The sequence below is a fragment of the Anser brachyrhynchus genome, assembly GCF_964034855.1.
Source record: "Anser brachyrhynchus genome assembly, contig: SCAFFOLD_264, whole genome shotgun sequence".
Lineage (NCBI taxonomy): Eukaryota > Metazoa > Chordata > Aves > Anseriformes > Anatidae > Anser > Anser brachyrhynchus.
Window position 1 is genome coordinate 42,691 of NW_027664073.1, and position 22,819 is coordinate 65,509.

A 22,819-nucleotide genomic window follows, 5' to 3' on the forward strand; every position below is an offset into this window, starting at 1 on the left:
ATGCAGTACAAGAAAATAGGAGAAATTAGAGTTTTGACTAAGTTTAAGGTACCATGAGAATTTCAATGTTAAGAACTAACTAGAACCACAAAATAATTAAATAAATAAATGAAAAATAGCTTTGAAGTTAATAACTTTTGACAAAATCTGGAATTTCTGCAGAACCTGAGTGTTCTGAAAGACACATGAGAAACTTAATTTCCACTGTGAATCTACATGGCTGTCATTATTAAACCACACTTCTCTAAAAGACTTTCTTTTCTATCAGGGTATCTCAAAAAGGGGGAAGTGAAATTGCTTGTGGAACATTACTCAATTTGCTTGCATTCAGTGTTCACCCCCTCTTCAATTTTTTCAGGATTATCTACTGATTTAATTAGAGGCAGGCTCTAGCTCTAAAGAACTGCATTAAAGTAGGATTTGCCACATTAGACTTTCCATAGTGCCTCTCATCAGAGGAAACACCTTCTCTCCAGGTTTAATCCATCATTTATTTGATTTTTGAGGCTATTTTAATTTTTCTGAGTCATAGCAGGAGAGATATGTTGTTATTTTGAGAAGTAATGAAAACAAGCAGTAGGTGTCCAGCGCACTCATTTCAACATTCTACTATTTTCAAATGACTTTTTCCCCGTTAAAACGCAGTCTGATCAAACCCTTGAGGCATCCCTGGAGGTTTTCAAGGCCAGGTTGGACTAGGCTGTGGGCCGACCTGATCTAATGGGTGGCATCCCTGCCCATGGCACTGGGGTTGGAAACTGATGATCTTTAAGGTCCCTTCCAACCCAAGCTATTCTGTGATTCTATGAAAATTTACATAAGTAAGATAGATATGGTTTTGAAACAGACACTAACCAAAGGGAATTACCAAGTAAGGAGAAAATCCTAGCTCCATTAAGCAGTATGGCAGTGAGTAACCCACAACACATAAACCCTTAAGCCCTGTCCATCAACACTACACAGTGATTTAAATGGCCCTCCTATGCTTTTCTAACTTTTTGACATGTAGCAACCTCTAAAACCCAAAAATGTTTAAAAACTGCCAGATATTTCACAGTGAAATAGTCAAGTCTGTATTTTACATTTGTAATTTTCAAAAAATTACTTCATAACTCATAGGTCTAATCATTTTCCACATAAACTGATGACAGAATGTCAGCCTATGGAAATCTGTATCCCATCACAGAAATCACTAGAACAATAAAAATCTTCAAATAACGTTGCTTCAGTTTATTATATATAGTAAATGAGATTTATGTCGTAACATATGCATATGGATCTGTTCTGGCATCCTAACTTCCATGAGTTAAGACTCAAAAAATGCTGGAGCATAAGGACTGCCTAAACAGTTGTCTGTTTGTTGATTATCACTTCCACAAAATAAAAGTGATTTATCCCCAGATCCCAAAGTCTCCAAGTTCTCAGTCTCACCACCACTCACTCATGAGCACAAACACAGGCCACGTCCCCAGCCCACATACCCTGCAGGTTCTGGCCCTCTGGTTGTGCCAGGTGCCAAACTGATAGCTGTCTGCACCTTAACTGGGGGGCTGATAACTGCCAGTGAGAGATTACGTTGTGTAGAAGGAAAAAACAGCAATCAGATTTAAAAAAAACTGATTTCTGTTTGTGCTTACCAGGTAAAATGAACAGCCCTAGTATGCATATATGCTCTCACAAAGCACACACACAATTTCCATGGCCTGTTCCACCTACATTCATCAAGAAGACCAAGGTCTTTCCTTTCTCACATAGATTTCACTACAGACATCTGGTTTTATTTATGCTTGGTCTCAATTCAGGCCTATTCAGATAGGGCAGGCATTCAACCTGAATCTGCTCCTAAAAAAAGAAAATATAAAGAAGCTTCAGCAGATACAAGACTCTCTTGCTCCTTCATTACTCATCATTACTCATCTGTGTTCTTTGGAATCATATTTTTCATGTTATACATTTTCCTCCAGTTTGTGGACAAAATTCAGAGCTAGTTTTAATATCTGTGGTCTAAGTATAGAGAGCATAAAGCAAGAAAGGATAACATTGTTTTTAATGGCTTGGAAAAAATATAGTTATGGATGCACTTAAAGCTTATTTAAAATTGAACTGCCTTGACAATACCACTAAGCCGTAAATAATACATCCTTGTTAGAACTAATTATTTTGATTATTTTACCCGTGCTATTAATAATTGCAATACATTGAATGCTTATGAACATATGTCTATGTCTGTAGTTTCATTAAAGTTCTTACATGCTTTCTTTTCTCGCTGACTTATGCTACAATTTACGGAACAGTACAAGCACATCTACAGCACAGTGCATCTTTGTTTTCATGCTCATTCACTACTGCTGTGAGGTGCTGGCTGCCAGCCTCGGAAACTGAAATCTTCTATTTGTCCACAAAATACCAACCAGGCTGAAAGCAATAGCACGGGCGTACACGTAACCCTGCCAGTATCCTTCAACCCTAATTTGAAGAGTCATGTCTAGTACTGAAAGGATGATCTCTGCAGTCATTTCATTCTTGGCTTCTGCTAATTAGTTGAAGTGAGGGATGCTACCAAGGTCTAGAGAAAAGTTCAGATTCTATCTCCTCCTTGCTTACTTCTTTTTCCAGGACAGACCACCTGTTCCTCGGTTCACTCTCTGACCCTGCCAAGTGTGGGAAAGCTGCTTACTGTTGGCACACTTTTCACCATCCACTTCATGATCAACAGAGCCTACGGCTTGCACCATACACAGCAAAAGCAGAACACTGGTTGTATTTGTTCAGCTGCCAGTTCAATCCCTGTTGCAGCCACCATTTTCAAGGTATAGCCTACAGTTGTAACTCAGGATAAATGGCAGAAAACTGTACTTTCACACACGTGAATCAAAAAAGTTACCCTTTCATGCTGCTTACTTCTATCTACTTACTTGTTTACCTCAATACCACTCTGCATTCTTGGCCACCTTACACTCAAAACTTGAACCATCATTTCTAATCCTAGTTTCCCCCTTTGTGCCAGAGACTCTAAAAAAATTCCTTGAGACAAACCAGTTTCTCCCACAGAAAGAAAGCGGAGAACTGCTTGCAATAGTCTCTGTTTTTATTCTGAAAAGGATTGCCTTTTTAATGTAATGAGTAGCCAAGGTAGAATAAAATAACTAGTTCTGAACTACATGCATTAACCAGCCACCTTTTAATCAAGCAAGCCAATCCCGCAAAGGAATAACATCTTCCCTGTGTGCCATAAAGATGTTCGAAAACCATGTTTTCTGAAATGGGATCTTCTAGTGATCAACAACAGCGTGAGGAGCTTCTTGCCTATTGTTTGCTAATGTGGAATCACTGTGGATATCTGTTGTGGATATCTAAGAGCTAGCCTACGCTTCCTGTACAGAATAAAAATACTTCTTCTGCATAAGGTAAGGACTATGTAAGTAGTAGATGTTCAGTGTGGAAGCTGGTGCTGGCAGACCACTGTAGTATGTTTTCAGTAAAAGTGGAAAATGTACCTTAGACAAATAGGAGGTAATACAAGAGCACGTGTGGTGGTATTTCTGTATTTACTTATGTAACTGAGCTGTGGGAAGCAGGACAGACGATATAGCCAAGACACTCTTGTTAGTAACTCAAAGAGGGAAAAGACTCCTGATTATAAACTAATTTAAGTTTTCTGAACAGTGTTCACATGCAGATAATAGTATCACCTGAGGGCCCTTACAGCCTGTTATCCTAAAATCCTCCACTAGATGAGAAGGGAGACCAGAACACTGTGCTTCAGAAACCCCACTGCATTCTCATTAGCAGAAGACTGCAATAATAGTCACACTGGGATATTCTGGGGGCTATGAGCTGACAGAAGTATCTAATTATCAAGGAATATTGAACATGCAGATCAAACAAATAAACTGCAAGTCTAATTCTACAGTGACACCCAAGTTATAAATGTTTTTTCTGACAGAAAAAGTTCTGCATTGCTTTTTAGTTCTCACTTTAGTTTTTCCCATTATCTTACTAAATATTATTTTTCCGAAAAAAAAAAAGTGTTAAAACCAAGAGCTATAAAAAAGATCAAAACTGAAAGAACTTTCTAAATAGCATACAGAATTTTCATGAAAATATAAACAGTTAAGTCATTAGATAATAAATGCAAAATGGTTTCTTACATTGATCTCCAGTCAAAGAACCCATACACAGTCTGAAACAAGGGCCCACTATTTCTTCAGACACATATCAACACAATGCAAGCAATACCATGTAATTAACACTGTGCTAATCTGTTATGCATAAATCGAGTACTGCAGCTGATACATATGAATAGAGAATAGGGTACAATACCTGTCCAAAGTTAATAACACAGTTTCGTTCATTTCAGGTACATCATCAGCTTTAATGGTGATGTTAATTGTGGTATCACTTTGTCCAGATAAGAAAACCACGGAGCCGTTAAAAGGACTTATATCATCCTGTGTTACCGCCTTTTGATTGGGACCAGAGGGTTTCAAACTCCAGAACACAGTTGCTTGACCATCAGTCCCATCTCGATGCAATGCAATGGAAACCTGTGAAACACATTAATTTGTTGTGACTTGCAAAAGTAGATGCAAAACCGATTACTCCCTTGCAAATTACTATTTGAATAAATAATAATAAAAACAAAAGTTTGGCCAGTTCTAATTTGAGAATGGGAAATGATCTATCTTATTCAGGATTTGTCTCAGTCCTACTTTACATGACTATGCTCGCAATTGGTGAGAGAGACTAACTGCAGTATCTTTTGCTCTGTGTGAGCATCAAGGGCTAACTGGTTTTAGATACTTACACAGAAAGCAAAGACCAATCTCAGTTCTCTGGAAATCAGTAACAGATTATTTCAGAGCATTTTTTTTTTTTTTTAAAGAAGAGAATATTTAGGATAAGACAGAACTTACAGGAAGGCTTTTCCTCACATTAATTGTCAAATGCTACACTGAATACAGCAAACTCCACCTTCTCCAAATAGGTTTTCCATAGCAAAAGACAATATAAAAAGGCTTACTTACCAGCGTAGCAGGGGAATCTTCTGGTTCAGAAAGAATAATCGGTAGATTGCTAATAAAGCCTATTTCTCCATTTGCAATATCTGGAGTAATCCTCAAAGAAATATTTCGAATTTCGCCTAATCTAGGACTCACAGATGGGACTAGAGGAATTCTATTCACCAGTTCAACTCCTTCCAGCTGTAGGAAAAAGTAAAAGAAAAGTGAGAAATAAGAAGCCTCAGCACCAAGTCAGAACAGTTCTGACATTTCAGAGTAATTTTCATATAAAGGAAGTATACATCTCCAGAGCAAATTCTTCCTACTGATAGCACTGCTGTTATAAAAATTTGTAAGTAGACATGTCAAAGAAATTAAGTGGATATTGTTGAGCTGTCAGCAGAATGGTACACCTCCCAGACAAATCATGTTAGTGTATGTAATTAAACACAGATCAAGCCAGAGAGAGAGACTCTGTTCCAGATCAGCTGACACATTACTAGAGCTATTAACAACAGTCATTGATGAGCAGCATAGGCAATTGTCTAACATCATTTTTTGTGGCTTGCATTGATAAAAATCTAGGGAAATCACTGAAGTCATAATAATTTACAGCCCTTGATCAAACAGCCAAATAATAATCCACTTTTCTTTCCTCTCCACAAAATTTTAAGGAATTCTCTATCTAAGAACTACCAGAGCCACATTAAGAATTTAAATTCAGTACAGTATTTCAAAACTGTATTTTACTTGTCACTGCATTTCTGATAGATTATAGATACTAAGAGGAAATAGATTTTTTTTCATCCTTTTCTTTAAAAGGGAAGCATCACTCGCTAAGCCCAGCACCAGTAGTGACACACCAAGGAAAGCAGAACTTGCCTGTTTAATTATTTCCTTTAAATATTATTTATTCCATGTGATTCTGTCTACATGCATCATTACAATAAATGTTTCCATAACAGATTTGCATATATTTCTGTGAACATTTCACTGGGGCATAAACTCCCACTGACATTTTTTCTTGGAGTTATCAGGTGTTATCATAGAGTAAAGCTTTATTTTTTGGGGATAAAATAGTGGCCTTTCTTAAATTCATATAGTAATCATGGTTCACCATTTCAAAAGATGATTTTTAAAGTCTTACAGTTCTTGAAACCAAACTCTATAAATATGTGGGCTGTATCATATTTTGTTCCACAACTGCTTGAGTAACACCCAGAAATATGCATGAACATTTATCTGATGATAGATGGAAATGTTTTACAAATACTGTATTTAGTAACTGATTCTCAACCATTCCAACTTGTTATCAAAAGTCTGAAGAACAGATGATGGCACTGTTTGTTTCTCCTCTTTTCTGAGCTTTCTCCTAGCATAGGCCCCGATTCTGCAATTAACAGGATGAAAGTGCACCATTGTGCGGTTATTAGCTCAGTAAACTTTCTGAAATACTACACAGCCAAAACAATTTGCTCTATTTAAAGTGTATGCTGTATTTGGATCCTGTATGGTACCTTTGGAATAAAGTAATAATCAATAAAGAACAGAGATTTTACTCTTTCTGCAATGTTTCCTTTAGTACCTTTTAAAGGAAACCAGTACAAAGAGAAAAAAATATATAGTTATTTGAACAATAACAATTAGTTTATGAGCTTAATTTTCAGAGTTAATCTTCCTAGCTATACCAAAAACCGCATCTCTGATTACAGCACGTTATTTAATTGAAGGTGTCACTAAGGAATATATCTCACATTAACATTATCTCCTGTACCTTTATTCATCCTACAGTTTCATTTGCTTCTCTGCTGATTCCTGAGTCAATTCTTTATTTTGCCTAAGTACAACTCATTCTAAACATGTTCACTGAGATTATCATTTATTCACGATGCAGAAGGATTGTCACAGTGATAAATAGTGGTGTTTTCCTTCTCTATGAGTTTCTAAATTAATTATTTGAGCTGGAAAGCTCCTCTGATTTAATTTCTTCAAACAAAGATTTTATTTATAGTTCATGGAGAAAGTACAGAAAAAAAAAAAAACAGATTGGAATCTACAGTTTGAAAATCCAGGCAAAGTGCTTGGAATGACTGAACATTCTGAAATATTTATCAGATGTGTGTCTTGACTACAGTCAAAGGACAAAAAAAAAAAAAAAAAAAAAAAACATTGAATACATGGAATTAGACATTTAAGAATTTTGTGGATCTCTCAAACCTCTTGCAATCATAAAACATACTAACGTGTTCTAGTATTTCAGAAGGCAATTCCTAATCTAACTGTGAATGCCATAAATAAATAAATAAATAAAATTGCATATTAGATAAACAATATAATTCTGGCAAAACTTTTTGTTCTCATTATTCCTCCTGTAAGAGAATGTAGGGAGAAGGATGTGGAGGGAGGAAATCTTTCAAAGGTCTTAGAAGTGATTACAACGTCTTTGGTAGACTATAAGGAAAATATAAAACCTGGCAAATTTGAAATTCATGGATATAACATCAACACCTTCAACGATGATAAAAGTTATCTTTTACAAATTGAGATAGAAAAAAAAAAGGAAAGAAAAAAGTGAAGAAAACTATACAGGGAAAAAAAAAAGTAAGTTCTCCTAACAAATTTATATATAAATGCAATATAATATACATATAATATATAATGTATATTTGACCCTTTTTAATTTAGAATAGTTCAGCTGGAAGAGCAAAGATCACAGTATCACAGAATTGTAGGGGTTGGAAGGGACCTGGTCAGGCTGGAGAGTTGGGCAGGAAGAAACCAGATGAGGTTTAACAAGAGCAAGTGTAGAGTCCTGCATTTGGGAAGGAACAACCGCAAGTATCAGTACAGGCTGGGGGATGACCTGCTGGAGAAGGACCTGTATCAAGCCCAAGATACATTTACTTGCATGTCATTTCTGAAATTTTTCCTGCTTCAGTAATTTAATTTTAAGAACCTTATTTTTTTCACGTTCCAAGTCAGAGGCCAAGCAGAAACATGCTTCAAGGGGCAAGCAACAGACAACGCTGATCTCATTTTGATAAATTCCATGATTAGTACCTGAATCCTCTTTAGTTTTAAAATTTGTTTAATTACTAATGATTAGGGATAGAAAACTTTATAGCATAGTTATGAAAGATGTCTTTTTAAATAAGAAAATCTTTGCTTCAGAGCTAAGCACTTTTTTTTTTTTTACAGGAATGGTCATTTAAATTACAGTCAAGGGGAAGGATCAATTATTGAATCATATTCCTCATATTAAATAAGCTAAAAAACAAAACCAAAAACAAAACAGCTGAGATACCTGTATGAGGAAATGAGCACCATTTTGAAGAAATGCATCTTTTCTTATTGGTATACTCAAAGTATGATGTGTTTTTCCTTCTGGAAACAGGAGGATGCTGTTTCTAGACATATTTAGAATGCCATCTTTTGCTCTCTCAGGATCCAGAGCTCCAGCTGGAATATACAGTGCAGTATAAACTAACTGCACATTTCCAACTGTTCCTTTCTCCCTTACAAAACTCAAGGATAAAAAGCGTCCTGTTGGATTACTTTCAATCTTCTGATTCTCCAAAGGATAAAACTTTATTACGCCATAAACATCATCGCTGTCCTGAATGTAAAACAAAAGCTGCAAAACAGAAAACAGCATCACTTACTCAATGCTACAATTAATATACACCACAGTTTTCACGTTTTCATGAAAGTATGTCCTGACTGTCATCATACATTTTTATCGTTAGTGAATTGGCACTCAAGAAAGAAATCAGATTGACAGCCCCAAAGTGTTGCTTGTGCACAAGCAGCACACCACTGATAGCAGCAACTTTCCTGCTATGCCTCATCTATGTCAGAATGAGCTTTGAATAACTGATTTTTGGTTCAGCAGCCAAAGTGAATAATTTGAATATATTTCAGACTGTGAAAAAATCATTTAATTCACCAAATTCATTCCAATCATATGTTCAAAAAGCAAAGTAGGGACCTGAGTCACAGAATTGTCAGTAATGCTAATTACCCCTTATTTAAAAGTTCAGAGGTTAGTCTTAATCACTAAGCCATCCTCTTGAAGCTGTTACTCTGTGTAAAACATTCCAGTACCTACAGCAAATAAGCAAGTGAAAATAAATGCTCAACCTTCTCTTAGCAAGCAACCAATCAAGATAGCAGTTATGCAATGATATTTATGATGGGAATATTCTAAGCTAAATGCTACTGCATTAAATAGGTCTGGCCTTATAAAATATGTTAAGCCAAAGACTTTGGATGTGGCTCTTTATACTGAGAATACATCAGCTTGCTTCACTTAAACTCAAGCACAACTACTTCAATTTAGCCAATCCACCAAAACTGGTGGATCCTAATCCTAATCCTACTCCCTAATTATTATCTATCACCTCCTCAAAACAAGTTCTGAAATCAAACTTACCTCAGATGGTTCGCTGACTTCTGCGCCTCCCTGTATTGTATGAGCTAAGAGCTTCAGAAGATAGGGCTCTGCTTCTTCTGGTATGTTATCATCAATAATGGTCAGTGAAAGTGTGACCAGCATCTGTCCTTGATCAAAACGTATCTCCCCGGTCTCTGGAACAAGGTCTGCAGTCACAGGTGACAGATCACTGCTATTTCGAGTTATGACCCAGGTCACAGAAACATTTCCATGTGTTCCACCATTTCTTACGATCGTGATCCCTTCAAACCTGTGGTTTTGAATGAAAATAAAAATCTGTAACATGCAATTATAATTAATATCGGTTTACTTAGCTATCTGTTCCCTGGAAGATTTATACTGACTTCAGTGGAATCGATATTAACTGCTGCTACTGACATTTGAGTCAGGACTTAAAATTTGTGAAATCATACCACAGAAGTAGACTTTTCTCAGGTTGCTTATTCATGAGATAATATACATAAAGACATGAGTAATATATCTAAAGACATTAGTTAAAATTTATTTTGTTTACAGTAAGAAAGATACTGAGAAGAGGAAAGTTGGCATGTTTATATTTTTTCTCAGGAAAGATGTTAAATTTCAGAAAACTTTTTCTCAACTAAATTTCTACACTGTTTTATGGACTATATCAAAATACAATTGTCAGGCATGAGTGTTTAAATAATGATTTTATTTAAAATAAAGTGACTCAACTATTTGCCTATGCACTGAAATATAATTTATCAATATTTGTGATTATGGAAATGTCACGTTTCCTGTATCTGTGTATAAGAAAGAAAAAAAAAAAAGTGAATATTGAAGTGCTGGGCTCTACATACTAGAAATTGTTCATAAAATCATAGGTTGATACATTACCTCTTTCTCTGGGGATGAACCACCATCACTAGCTAGCAGTGGACATTTTTACTAAAACTGGCAATATTGTATAGATATTAGTTCTGCTTGTAAAGATTTGTGTGGAGATTTGTTTTTAATTTATCTGTAAAATTACATGTATTTAACTTTTTTGGAAGTCTATGGGTATTCAGTACTTCACAGAAGACACTCACCACCATTTTTTAACCAGAGACTGACTTTAAATACAGTATAGACAAAGATTTACTGGGAAAGGAAGCCTGAAATATATTTTCCACTTGTATGAATGGGTGTGTGGCCGCATCACAACTTCACTGATCCATCTTTTAGATTAAGGGTTTTTCAGTATTTTGATAATGTCATTAAATATTTACAGTTCTCATATATAGTTCATAAATATTAAAATACTTCTGCATAATTAGACATTTTCTCCCTTGAAAATTCTATATCGTTTATAATAATTACACAGTAGGTGATTTCTATATTAATTTTTCACTACTGATTTTATAATTACTGTCAGTGAAATCCTAAGGATGCTTTACAGTGCCAAACAAATCCCTTAACATGACGAGATACTGTTTGAAGATCTGTAGTACCTTGAAATTTGGTCTTCATCAATGATAACAGTTTGAGTAAACAGGATACTGTTGATTGAAAGCACTCCATAGGGTTTATCATTTGGTTGGATGGTGACGTGAACAACAGATGGATTAACCAAAACAGCATCTCCCTGTAACGTGTCCTTAAGGAGCATAATTTGGAAGGTCTCAGCAATTTCTGGTATGGCATCATCAAGGATCTTGAATTTCATATATACTTCATGAACTAGAGGTGTGAAGACAATAGTTGTATTTGGCTGAAGATCTAGGAAGTCTAAATTGAGCTGCGCGTGTGCTGTTGAATTCCCAGTTATGATGGTGTAACTGACGGAGACTTCACATTCATCAGGTCCAATTAATTTTCCACTGTCATCCTTACCACGAATCACTTGAATTGTGAGCATTTCGACTTCCTCAGGCACCATGTAAGTGCTCTGAGCAAATCGCACAGGGCTGTCATTTTTCTTAATATTAATCTGAACAGAATTCCTTGTGGTGTTGATTTCAGCCCCTCCCTCCACACTCCTGAGATGAACAACAAACAATTCATCATTTTCAGGTATCTGGAAAAATAATAGTAGCAACAGGGTGTAAGTCCCATTTCAAATATATGCAGAACACTTACTTAGAAATATGTTATGTACATTTAGCAATAAAGGGAAATAATATAAACATTACAACCCTTTTCACATTAAAATAAACAGGCAAAAAGAAACTCGCTTGCAACTTTGAAAATCCCTTCTCAAAATTGAATGTTTCCATTTTCTAAGACATACTTCTATGCTATGGAAATATGAAAAAGTGGGAAAAGACAAAAAAAAAAAAAGGGCAAACAAAAACTAGGCAAGAATCAGATGAAGCTCTATCTTTCCAACTAGAGAGTGTGAGGAGATCCAAACTCAACTTGTGGAAGTTGCTCTGCTTGGACACAAGTGTTCCTGACAGTTATTTAGTCTGACATCTTTATTTGCTGATGTTAACACCATTTTACATCTATGCATGCCTGAAAGAGCAGAGGAACAACATATGAACACAACCTACCTTGGCCCTTTTGTTCCTATTCAACGGGAAAAAGAACAGTTCCTACTTTCAGACAGACTCACATTCCCAGCACAGCTTCAGTCACAGCTCTGAGAATGTGCTTGCTGATGCTTATCTATTAATTAGACTTTGGCATTTCTACATGTGGTTTGTTTAGAACTGCACTTTAGTTTTAGCTCTTTAGTCTCTAATAACTGATGCAGCAGACAAAAAAGAAGGGTTTATAAGCCTTGAATTGCAGAATTTAATATTTTTTACTTTATATTATTACATTTTATTCCCCAGTCTTGATAGGCTAAGTCTGTTTAACTGGAAAATATCATTATTTTATTAATACAGAGAGATTAGAAGGAAATATTTAAATATTACATAAGATCCTCACATCTCATTCTTGTTGTGGACTCTCAGAAAAAACAGTATTATTTGCTTCTGAGATAAATTCCACAACAAAATTGCTTATGTGTTACTAATGGCATTGCTTTGTTATAGGGCTGATGAATCCTTTCCATGTAGTTCTGTTTACTGAGCAAAAAAAGTTCAGAATTCCTTGTGGTCCAATATTTCTTCTCTTTTTACACATTTGTTAATTGGCCACCCTTAGATCCTGTTTCAGGGCACAAAGGGTATGCACGCCGCTGTCTTTGTAGCTGAGGCCAATTTTGTCCCTTGTTTGACTTGTGGCACTTAAACTTGCATAATATTATTGACTGATGCAGGTTGTTTGTTTTTTTTTCCAGCGTGAGATTTGCAAGCTCTCTGTCACCTCTCTCCTACACTACTATTTCCTATTTTATCTTATTAAAATTGATGTTAACTTACGCTTGTTTTAGTTCACTAGTTCATATACTGTCTTGCAGTACAAAAATACGCATTTGACAGTCAGAACGTACATGCCATTTTAGTTGCAGATAAAATCTTAGTATCCTACATAAATAAGGCATTGTGGAGCTTTCAATTACATCATGATTGACCAATAAATACATGAGTCAAACTTCGAATATAATAGTATAAATGATTTCCAGTGCTGCCTTGCCTCTTTAATTTTCTCTTAAAGTTGCAATTATACTTAAAAAGGAAACCTGCACAGGAAAAGTACTATAAATGCAGAGCTGTGGAAATCAGAACTGCAGTCCCCTACCTTCTGTAAGGCTGCACAATTCAGAAAAATACTTGTTTCATTGGTTTCCCTAACTCAGATCCTAAAAGCTCAAATTAAGTTCTGACAGTAGTGTTACTGGATTCTTGTGAACTCTATCATCATCATCATCAATAAAGGTTTTTGTGCAAAATTCATCTTTCACATACACTTGTGAAAGACTTTCAAAGAGTGGAAAGACGTTGACTAGACACACCAAATACAGATCAAACTTTCAGAAACAGAAGTTTGAGAGCATTTCTCAGAATAAAAATAAATAAAATCACATCCTCCCAAGAGAAAAGACCCTAATAATTTATTTCTGTGTGTAAGTCACTGAAATATTACATTGAATTGGAAAGAGATGTTTCTACACTTCAGCACCCCAGGTTGGCACAGCCTCTTAACACTAGAGTATCAGTAGAAATGTGGAAGGACATTTTTTATAACTAAGAGTAAAAAGGAAACAAGCTGCTTTACAGTTCTGTGCTCACTTCTGAGACACACACCTTTCACCATTATTGTTTTCTTATGAATTTCTTACTAAGTTGTTTTGTATCATATATACTTATTTTGATGTCTCAGTTTTCCCTCTTAAGCTTATTATAAAGGAAAAGAAAAACACAAAAGAAAAGTGCAGGTAAGAAAAAAGGAAAATCACAAGTTGCAAATTAGAAGAATGTTTTGTTTACTCTGAGATAAAAAGAAAGCCTCACAACCTATGAGTTATGTTGTGTTTTTTTTTTGTTTTGGTTTGGTTTTTTTGTGTGTGTGTTGTTTTTTTTTTTCAATTGGCCAATCTGAAAACAGAAAAATGTTAATTATCACCTAGTATTCATGCTTTCCACAAGACTGCATGTTTGTTTCAGGAATCTCATCTATTTTTAGGATTTTTTCAAATATGTTTCTACCCTGAAACATATTTGAAAAAAAAAAAACACAAACAAACAACGACAAAAAATATTTTTGAATCTGCCTTTTCCCTGTGAATCTTCAATGTGTAATATTCTTTCTTTAGTGACAAAGATAACATGTCTGCTCAGCCAGGATATGCACATAAACTAAAACTATTCACTGATGAGAATTAAAGAGGGAGCTTGGAAAGAGTAAAAATAATAGACCAGAGAGCCAAAATTTAACATCACTTCATCAAATAGAACTGCTTTTAACCTTATTTAAGCCAAGCCTTTTTGTAACTTATTACTCTAAGTCTTTCCAGAACTTCAGTTAACCTTCTACGTATCAAAGCCTAAGATGAAGTCAGCTTGTTCCTACCTGATCATCAAGCACTGTTAAATTATAAATCAGCTTTGATCTCCCAGGTGTGAATGTAATATTTCCCTTAGCTGGACTTAGGTCTTCTTCAGCTGGGTTTGGACCATCTTTTATCTGCAAAGAATTGATTTGTCTGATGAGAAGTCTATAAAGCAGGAATACAAATCCAGTGCAAGTACAATAACCAATATGCAGTGTGACTTGCATAACAAATGACTATCTGTTCAGCCATCTCCAACTTACAACTTACATGAACATTCAGTTGTGAAAATCTGCTCTTTTCTGGCAGACAGTGTAAGTCAGAACAACCACTCTGAAGAAATCCCGTATTTCCAGAATAAGAGGAAGAAAACTACTTCCATATAGGCCTATGGGGACTCTTTAGTATATTCTGATGCATAACTGACTCTTTCATATTACAGAAAGGATATTCATGCAAATTCAGTTTGAATCAATAGTATTTCATAATAAATTCCAAGACAAAGTAATAGTACTTACTGGTTTTGTGTCCCTTCTATCTTAACTTGTGATATTAAAGATACTAAATTTAACAGTCAAACTCAAAATACTACAAAGCCTCTTAAAGGTCATATGGGATTTTTTGGTTTTAGAACATTTTGTAAATTATTTTTCAACATACATATATAATGATGTGAGACAGACCTAAGTAATTGTCCAGAGAGTAAGATTTACTGTACCTTAAAACAAACATATTTGCAAAAAATTGCACAGAGAATCATATTCAGTACTTTAACTATTCATGCTATATTTAGTATTAATAAAATCCAGTGCAAAGCTTTTCTGGTTTTGACAGGTCTAGACTAAAGCTTTGAGGTCTAGATTAAAGCCTTACCCTATAGGACCAGGCAACTAGTACAGAAATATCTATATGAAAGATTTTATATATAATTTTAAAGTAAATAATAGAGTCTGAGCTAGATAAGAAAAAGAAAGCAATGAAGTCAGTAATTGTATCACATTCAAATCACATATGTAAATAACAGGATAAGTATTCAACATGATTAATTATTTCAAAAGCTTCCTTTGCAGGGGATTCAAGATAGAGATCAAGATACAGATGATTATAGATACAGAAATTCACCAAATCCTGAGCACTCACAGTTCAAAGTTGGGATAATCATTAAAGACTCACTTGAATATTTGTATGTAAAATAAATATTTTTTAAAAAAATTAAAAAAACTTAGATAAGACACTTCTTACATACTTAATATGCATTATTTTCCAGTAATACATACTGATGTTGCCTCACGTACCTTTCTAAATGACAGAACATACTCGGTTTTCTCTAGTACCTCTTAACGTTAAACAGTCAATTAAACAGTCAGATAATTACAGTATTTTCTATATGACGGTTAATATGAATCCCTTTTATGAAACAGATCTACCTAATGTAGATGTAGGTATTTTGTCCTTCTTCCCCTTTTGCAAACACTTCAATAAATTATGATTACAGCCTCTCAGTTTAATCCAACAGACTACTGTATGAAGTCTTTTGGATAAACTCACCTCAAAAGTTATGACGACCGTCCCATAGGTTCCCCTCTCTCTAATTAGAGTGAGCGGCACAAATTCATTTCTGCCCCTGGGCTCATTCACTGTGATTAAGGCAGACTAATGAGGAAGAAAAGGAACAGACAATCAGACACAGATCAAATATCACAGCAGAATGAAGAAACTGTTACCATAGAAATATCAAACTCCCACAGACAAGTTAATCCAATCCGCAAACCAGTCCACTGATGGCATACATTTCCTAGCAACCAATTAGTTCAGCTAATGAAAACCTTAAAAGATTTCAGATAAAAATGTATCACGTAATGCAATTTGTGTGTTTTTGTTGTTGTTGTTGTTTGTTTGTTTCTGTAAATGAACATAGTCAACATACACAAAGCACTGACATATCATCACTGGTATTTTTAGGAGCTCCTACACCCATTAAAAATAGGTTTTCACCATCATGAAGTCGTTTATTAGATAGCTAGCTATAAATGTACTCAGGACAATCATTTAGGTCACTGGTCACTTTTTTAGGCTATTGTAGGTAACAGATTTTGAAGATATCCACAAATCCCAGAAGCAGCTTGGCTTAGTACTGTGGCTCTAACATTTTCTTATGTTCTTATGTTTTTTCAGAGAAGTCCTATACAAAATTATATTGTCAGAATGCTGTCAATACGGCATAGCTACTCGTTCTACTAATACAACCTCTGTATTATTGCAAATATCATCTGCTGGAGTAACAACAGCATCTTATCCCAGAGGGTGTTATAAAATGCATATATTATGACAATGTTCCCTCAGCTTGTCAGTCAAGTATAATAAGGCTCACTACTGATGGTAAAATGTATATATTCTCAAGATTTTCAAATCACATTTTTACCTTTAACTTTCCTAGGGTATTATTCCTCAGTTTCTTCCCTACTATATTTAGATCTTGACTTATAGATGAGGGACAGTGATACTGAGCAACTTTAAGTAAGTTTTATCTTTAAGATGAGCAACATTGATATCCATCCAAGTGCGAGGCTCTCAGGCTATTTCTCAATACCTAAAAGCATACAGTAGTATTAAAGCTGTATATATGCATGAATTACATACATATGTATGAATTACCTCTAGAGACGGTTTAAAAGATGTAACTCAGAATCAGTTTTCGAGGGATTCAGTTGAATAACTAACCAGCATCTTTGAAAATTTCACCTTTATGCTTTATAAAATTTTCATATATACCATATAAAAAGCCATACCATGTTAAAAGAAATTATTCCAAAGGCATTGTCATTTGATAAGACTGTTACAGTGACAGACTTGGGTGAGCCAAGCTTTATCTTTGCAGACGGTTTCTAAAATTAACAAAAAATAAGATATTAAATATGGTAAATATAGGCAAAAATAAAAGCATCTTGATTTTACTGTTTTAAATATTATTCTCTGAAAATTGTACATCTTTTTATTAAATATTACAGTAAAAATTATTTAAAGCAACAGAATGCACCAAAATAATTCTTCCTCATTTAGGAAGTATATTCTATATGGTCAACAGCAAAGTGAATGAAACAAACCTTTCGAATGATTACTTACAGTTTGGCAATCTACTAGGAATAGGGAACTAGGTTTGAAGCATGTAGGTCTGCCAAGAACTCAAAAATTATTCTTTTTTTTCCTAACACTTGTATAAAACTGAAACTTTGAAGCTATTATGTGAAGTGAGTTATCAACTAAAGGAAACTTATTATTTACAGTGTTGTAAAAATGAGCTACTACATTTACATGTCAAAAGAAGAAGGAAAAATATAGACTTCTACATTCACTGCCAACATTTCCCAAAATGTATTAAAAGCATAAAATTTTTCTTTACAGAACTGATTTCAAGCTTAGTCATGAACTGCTACCTTAAAAAAAAAAAAAAGAAAGAAAAAAAAAAAAAAGGAATGCAGGCTCCTCATAGAATGACTCACGTGAGATAGAACCATATGCACAGATTTATCAATATGTTTTTTAAAAATGTTTGGTTGTTCAAAGGGAAGTCTTGTTTACCCTCTGCAGGACTGGAAATCATCCTGCTTTTTTTGCTACTTCCACCCTTTCTTGTAGGTGCAGTGTGTAGGAAAACAGGAAAGGCTGACCCTTCACAGTCTAATTCCTTGGCACTCCAGCACAACACCTTCAAATACCAACAACTGAATGCAGCGTTTGCTGAAGTTTCAGACTATGTCTATACTGCACAGCAATGTCACATAGACACCCACAGGAACAACAAAACTTTCTTAAAAGGAGCAATAAGAACCATCCTGGCTAGTCTCCAAATTTTAGTTCTTACCTATTAAGACTCAGACCCACAAGCATGACTGCACAGAGTTCTACAGAATACCATTCATTTCTGTCAGATTACATAGCATTTTCTGGGCAAACGGATAAATTGAAAAACTTAGACTTACTGGTAATGTCAAGTAAAATGTGAATGTCTCATCAGCCTCCGGAAGATCGTCATCACAGACAGATATATACACTGTTCGGTTTGTTTCTGTATCAGGTATAAATGCAGCTGCATATGTGTCAAAAAAGTCTCCTGTATCTTCTCCATAAAGCTACAATAAATACACAAGTGAATGACATTTTCTTCTTCCCCTACAATCTTCTTTAATATTATTCTGGACTAATTATATGGATTTCATGCACTTTTCTATGCACATGATTCCTCCCACTGTTTACCCTGCCGTTATACAATTTATTTCTAGACAGAAAGTACAAATAATAGCCCCTTGTATCCATGCTAAGTAACCAGAAATAACAACACTTTATTCAGAACCACTTATGATGTCCTTCCTTAAAACTGGTTGTCTTTTGCTTAATGTACCATAGGACCAGTTTTTAATTAAAAGATTGTTCTGAGCACAGAGCTGCACACCATGTATTAACTCACCTGAATTAAACTTACGTTAAGATGCAACTGTCTTCTGCTTTCCTCTCTCACTCTAGGAACTAGAAGGAGCTTAGGAGTTTAACCTAAATTAATGTTTAGATTGCCAAAGCTGGGCAAGCTGAATTTTAAAATGTAAAGCTCTGCTTTCACATCATTCAACAAAAGAAAATTGCACCAAATCAAATATTAAGTAAGGTGCTTATAGGACAGAGTACAGAGCCAGTGGTGTCAAGATTGGCAAAATCTGTAGGCTAATTTTACAGTTTGAAGCTGAGACTAAATGGCATAGTCCTCTTCATCTTACCTGTTTTTGCAAGATTTTCTTGACTGTGACCTGATGAACTCTCAAATTCTCCAATGCATTCAGTAAGTCATTTCAAAAACATCCCCATGGCTGCTACACCTTAAACTACCACCCTTATAGGCACTGATAGTTTGAACAGACCACTGTGAAAAAAGCTATTCTTTTTTTGAGAATAATGAAATTAGAATTTCAGTGAAGAGAAAACAAATTATAGTCGATATTTTTGTGTCTGTAACCTCTCACTGGACATTTTGGTAACTGTATTTTTAAAGTATCTGAGCCAACACTAGACCTACCAAAAGACTTTTATGAAAATGGATTTTTACTTTTATTTTTCTAAAAGAGATCAGGTCTAATACAGAAACTAAGTTACTCTGTTTGTTATGGCAACATATAACACTACTTTCAAACTAAAATCACATTTTCTCAAGGTTTCCTCCTTAGACATTAATAAACTCTGAAATCCCTACAGATCAATTTCTATTCATTGTGATTTTTAAGGTATGTATTTTTCATATTCAGATACAGGAGAATAAACTGTATCACAGTGTAGATACACAGTTTATTTTGCCTACCCACTGAAAAGAATCATAAGCAGCACATCTCTGCTACACTGCTGTGTTGTCCTTACTCACACCCAATAGCATCTTACTCCATGCACATATAGTTTAACACACTCTAAAGGGTTTAATCATTTAAATGGAGTACAATTGAAATCATGGTTATTAACAGCTAAAAGATAAAATCAATGATGTAAAAATAGTAACTCTGACTTCTCAAAGAACTGACTCAAAAACTGGAGTAGCTATTAAAATCCTAAAATCATGGAATAACAGAATAGTTTGGGTTGGAAGGGACCTTAAAACCAACTCCCCTGCCATGGGCAGGGACCCGTCCCAGCAGCCCAGGCTGCCCCCAGCCCCATCCAGCCTGGCCTTGGGCACTGCCAGGGATGGGGCAGCCGCAGCTCCTCTGGGCAGCCTGGGCCTGGGCCTCACCGCCCTCTGAGGGAAGGATTTCCTCCTAACATTTAACCTAAACCTGCCCTCTTTCAGTTTAAAGCCATTCCCCCTCGTCCTGTCCCTACACGCCCTGACACAGAGTCCCTCGCCAGCTTTCCTGCAGCCCCCTTTAGGCACTGGCAGGCCGCTGTGAGGTCTCCCCGGGGCCTTCTCTCCAGGCTGAACAACCCCAACTGCCTCAGCCTGGCTCCATGGGAGGAGGTCCTAAACTGCAGGTTCTAGAGTAATCTTGAAAAGGAGAAGTCATTACGTAGATGCATTTTCATTATGAATGCACAGCTAGCATTGATATCAAACTTTTTCCTGAGCAGCTTGAGCTGGCTCCTTCAGGAAATGTTTAAACCGTTTTCTTGACACCACTGACACTGACAAAAGGAATTTGCTCAGTTACAGAAAATGGGTTTGGCTTATCCAAACCGTAGAATCACGGAATATCCTGAGTTGGAAGGGGGCCACGAGGATCACCAAGTCCAACTCCTGGCTTCACATAGGACCACCCAAAAACTACACCATGTGTCTGAGAGCATTGTCTACACACGTTGAACTTCATCAGGCTCAGTGCCGTGACCACGTCCCTGGGGAGCCTGTCCCAGTGCCCGACCACCTCTGGGTGCAGAACCTTTCCCTAACACCCAGCCTGACCCTCCCCTACCCCAGCTCCATGCCGTCCCCTCGGGTCCTGTCGCTGTCCCCAGAGAGCAGAGCTCAGCGCCTGCCCCTCCGCTCCCCTCGTGAGGGAGCTGCAGGCCGCCATGAGGCCTGCCCTCGGCCTGCTCTGCTCTGGGCTCAACAAAACCAGGGACCTCAGCTGCTCCTCGTACGTCTTGCCCTCGAGACCCTTCACCATCTTTGTTGCCCTCCTTTGAATGCTCTCTAATAGTTCATGTCCTTTGTATTTTGTATCACCCAAAACTGTACACAGTGCTCATGGTGAGGCTGCACCAGTGCAGCGCAGAGCGGGACAATTCCTTCCCTCAAATTGAAGCACTGTCCCAGTGAAGTACCACATTCCTTTTTGTTGTCTTGGTACAAGCATAAGCAACATTCAAAGCTTCAAAAATACATTAATATTCAGTGACGATACAACTGGCATGGTTTCTTACCGACACAATCGCTGTGACGTTAGCAGGCTTCCCTGTTCTCTCGATTACAAGGCGTATAACGGTTGTACTTGTTTCATTAACTACAAATTCTGTTTGTCCACTGAATTTCACTTCTGTTTCTCCAGATGTGAAATGAATGAGTAGCAATAAAAGCAAATAAACTAATAAAGAATCAGAGGGCATCCCTATAGAGGAAAAAAAAAAAAAAAAGGAATAATTAAAAATAAATTGTGTATCTAAAACATGTAAAACAACCTCTGTTGGCCTTTCCAATGCAGTCAACCTTTCGGGAAGTGTTTCTGCAAATCCTTCAGGTACTGTGATTTTCTTGTAAACTTCAGAAATGAGACAAAAACAAGCACAGGTCTCAGCCATAATCAAGTTAGATAGCATAATTATCTTCTGGATTCAATTCTGTTTTCGTAATTTTCATCTAATGATATTCCAAAAAACATACATCAATGTTTTCCAAATGGAGGAATAAGTAGCTTTTAAGGCAAAAAAATATTTAAAAAAAAACACAACTGTTTTCATATCTAACCAACAAAAAATAGCTTGAGGGTTGACAGTCCAATACTTCTTTTATTTCCACTTTTTTTTTTTTTTTTTAAATCTGGTGATTCTCTTTAGAAATATAAATGAACTGGCATGAAAGGTGAAGACCTGGATGTTTGTGGTCATCTCATAGACCATTTTTGACATTTTATGGACCATGAAATGTTCTTAAATATTTACATATTTACATGAGATTCTTTTGACTGCTTCTCTTATCTCCTGATTCTTTCACATTCTCCTGTCATACAGAATCACTGTGGCACATTTTAATGTGATCGTAACCTTTGCACAGACAGATATTTATTTTTATTTGTTTATGCACAATGTCTGGTTTTCTTTTCTCTTAAGATAAGACAACTTACACTAAGGTGGTTTATCTTTCTTACATCATAGATCAATTACATGATGTAATACACATTTTTAAGTTCCAGTGAGGTCATCAGGTATTGATACTCTTAAATATGCATTTTTAAGAGGCTTTGGCACAACAAACTGCAAACAGATGCTATGTTATGCAGAAGCTCATATTGTGTACAGTGGGGATCAGAACTAAGCACTTGGATGTGGAATGGAGCAAATTTCTGCCATGAGATTCTGAGCAATTAATGAACAAACCAAGAGAACATAAAGACCAGAAAGTATTGTGGCATGGATCTTTAATGGAACCAGTTCTTTCAGCAAGTTTCTTTTAACTTGCAGTCACAATTTTATAATTTTAATTTTAAATCTCTGTACAAACAATACAAATAATATTTGTGTAATTACATTTAAATAAATTGTCACTTTGCATAAAATTATGCTTCCAAGTACTGTGTTTTTCAGGTTAATCTGTCAATGTCAATTGGATGGATTGTACAGAACATACTGCATATCAATTATATTTAAGCTAAGCTGTGTTAGCAAGAACTCATCCTCATTACTTGTAACAGTTAATGAAAGTGCAGTCAGAAATGGTCAGAAGATTTTGTAAATTTATGAAAATTTCTGAAAATTACTGAAACATATTTTTTAAAGTGTATGTCAAAT

At 35.7% G+C, this 22,819-nt stretch overlaps 1 protein-coding gene across 3 annotated transcripts in view; it reads right to left on the reverse strand.

Annotated features, from left to right (window-relative positions):
- The window catches only part of LOC308186356 (adhesion G-protein coupled receptor V1-like), a 41,678-nt gene extending 20,242 nt beyond the window's left edge, over positions 1-21,436 (reverse strand). For all 3 annotated transcript variants that reach the window (XM_080608505.1, XM_080608504.1, XM_080608506.1), the window contains exons 1-10: positions 21,239-21,436; positions 18,325-18,474; positions 17,134-17,229; positions 15,893-15,997; positions 14,365-14,478; positions 10,911-11,476; positions 9,436-9,706; positions 8,308-8,637; positions 5,028-5,204; positions 4,324-4,547 (exon numbers count right to left, since the gene is read on the reverse strand). In XM_080608505.1, coding sequence (XP_080464631.1) covers positions 4,324-4,547; positions 5,028-5,204; positions 8,308-8,637; positions 9,436-9,706; positions 10,911-11,476; positions 14,365-14,478; positions 15,893-15,997; positions 17,134-17,229; positions 18,325-18,474; positions 21,239-21,421 — 2,216 coding nt within the window. In that variant the 5' untranslated portion in view covers positions 21,422-21,436. The remainder of the gene's footprint in view (positions 1-4,323; positions 4,548-5,027; positions 5,205-8,307; positions 8,638-9,435; positions 9,707-10,910; positions 11,477-14,364; positions 14,479-15,892; positions 15,998-17,133; positions 17,230-18,324; positions 18,475-21,238) is intronic.
- Positions 21,437-22,819: the final 1,383 nt, after the last annotated feature.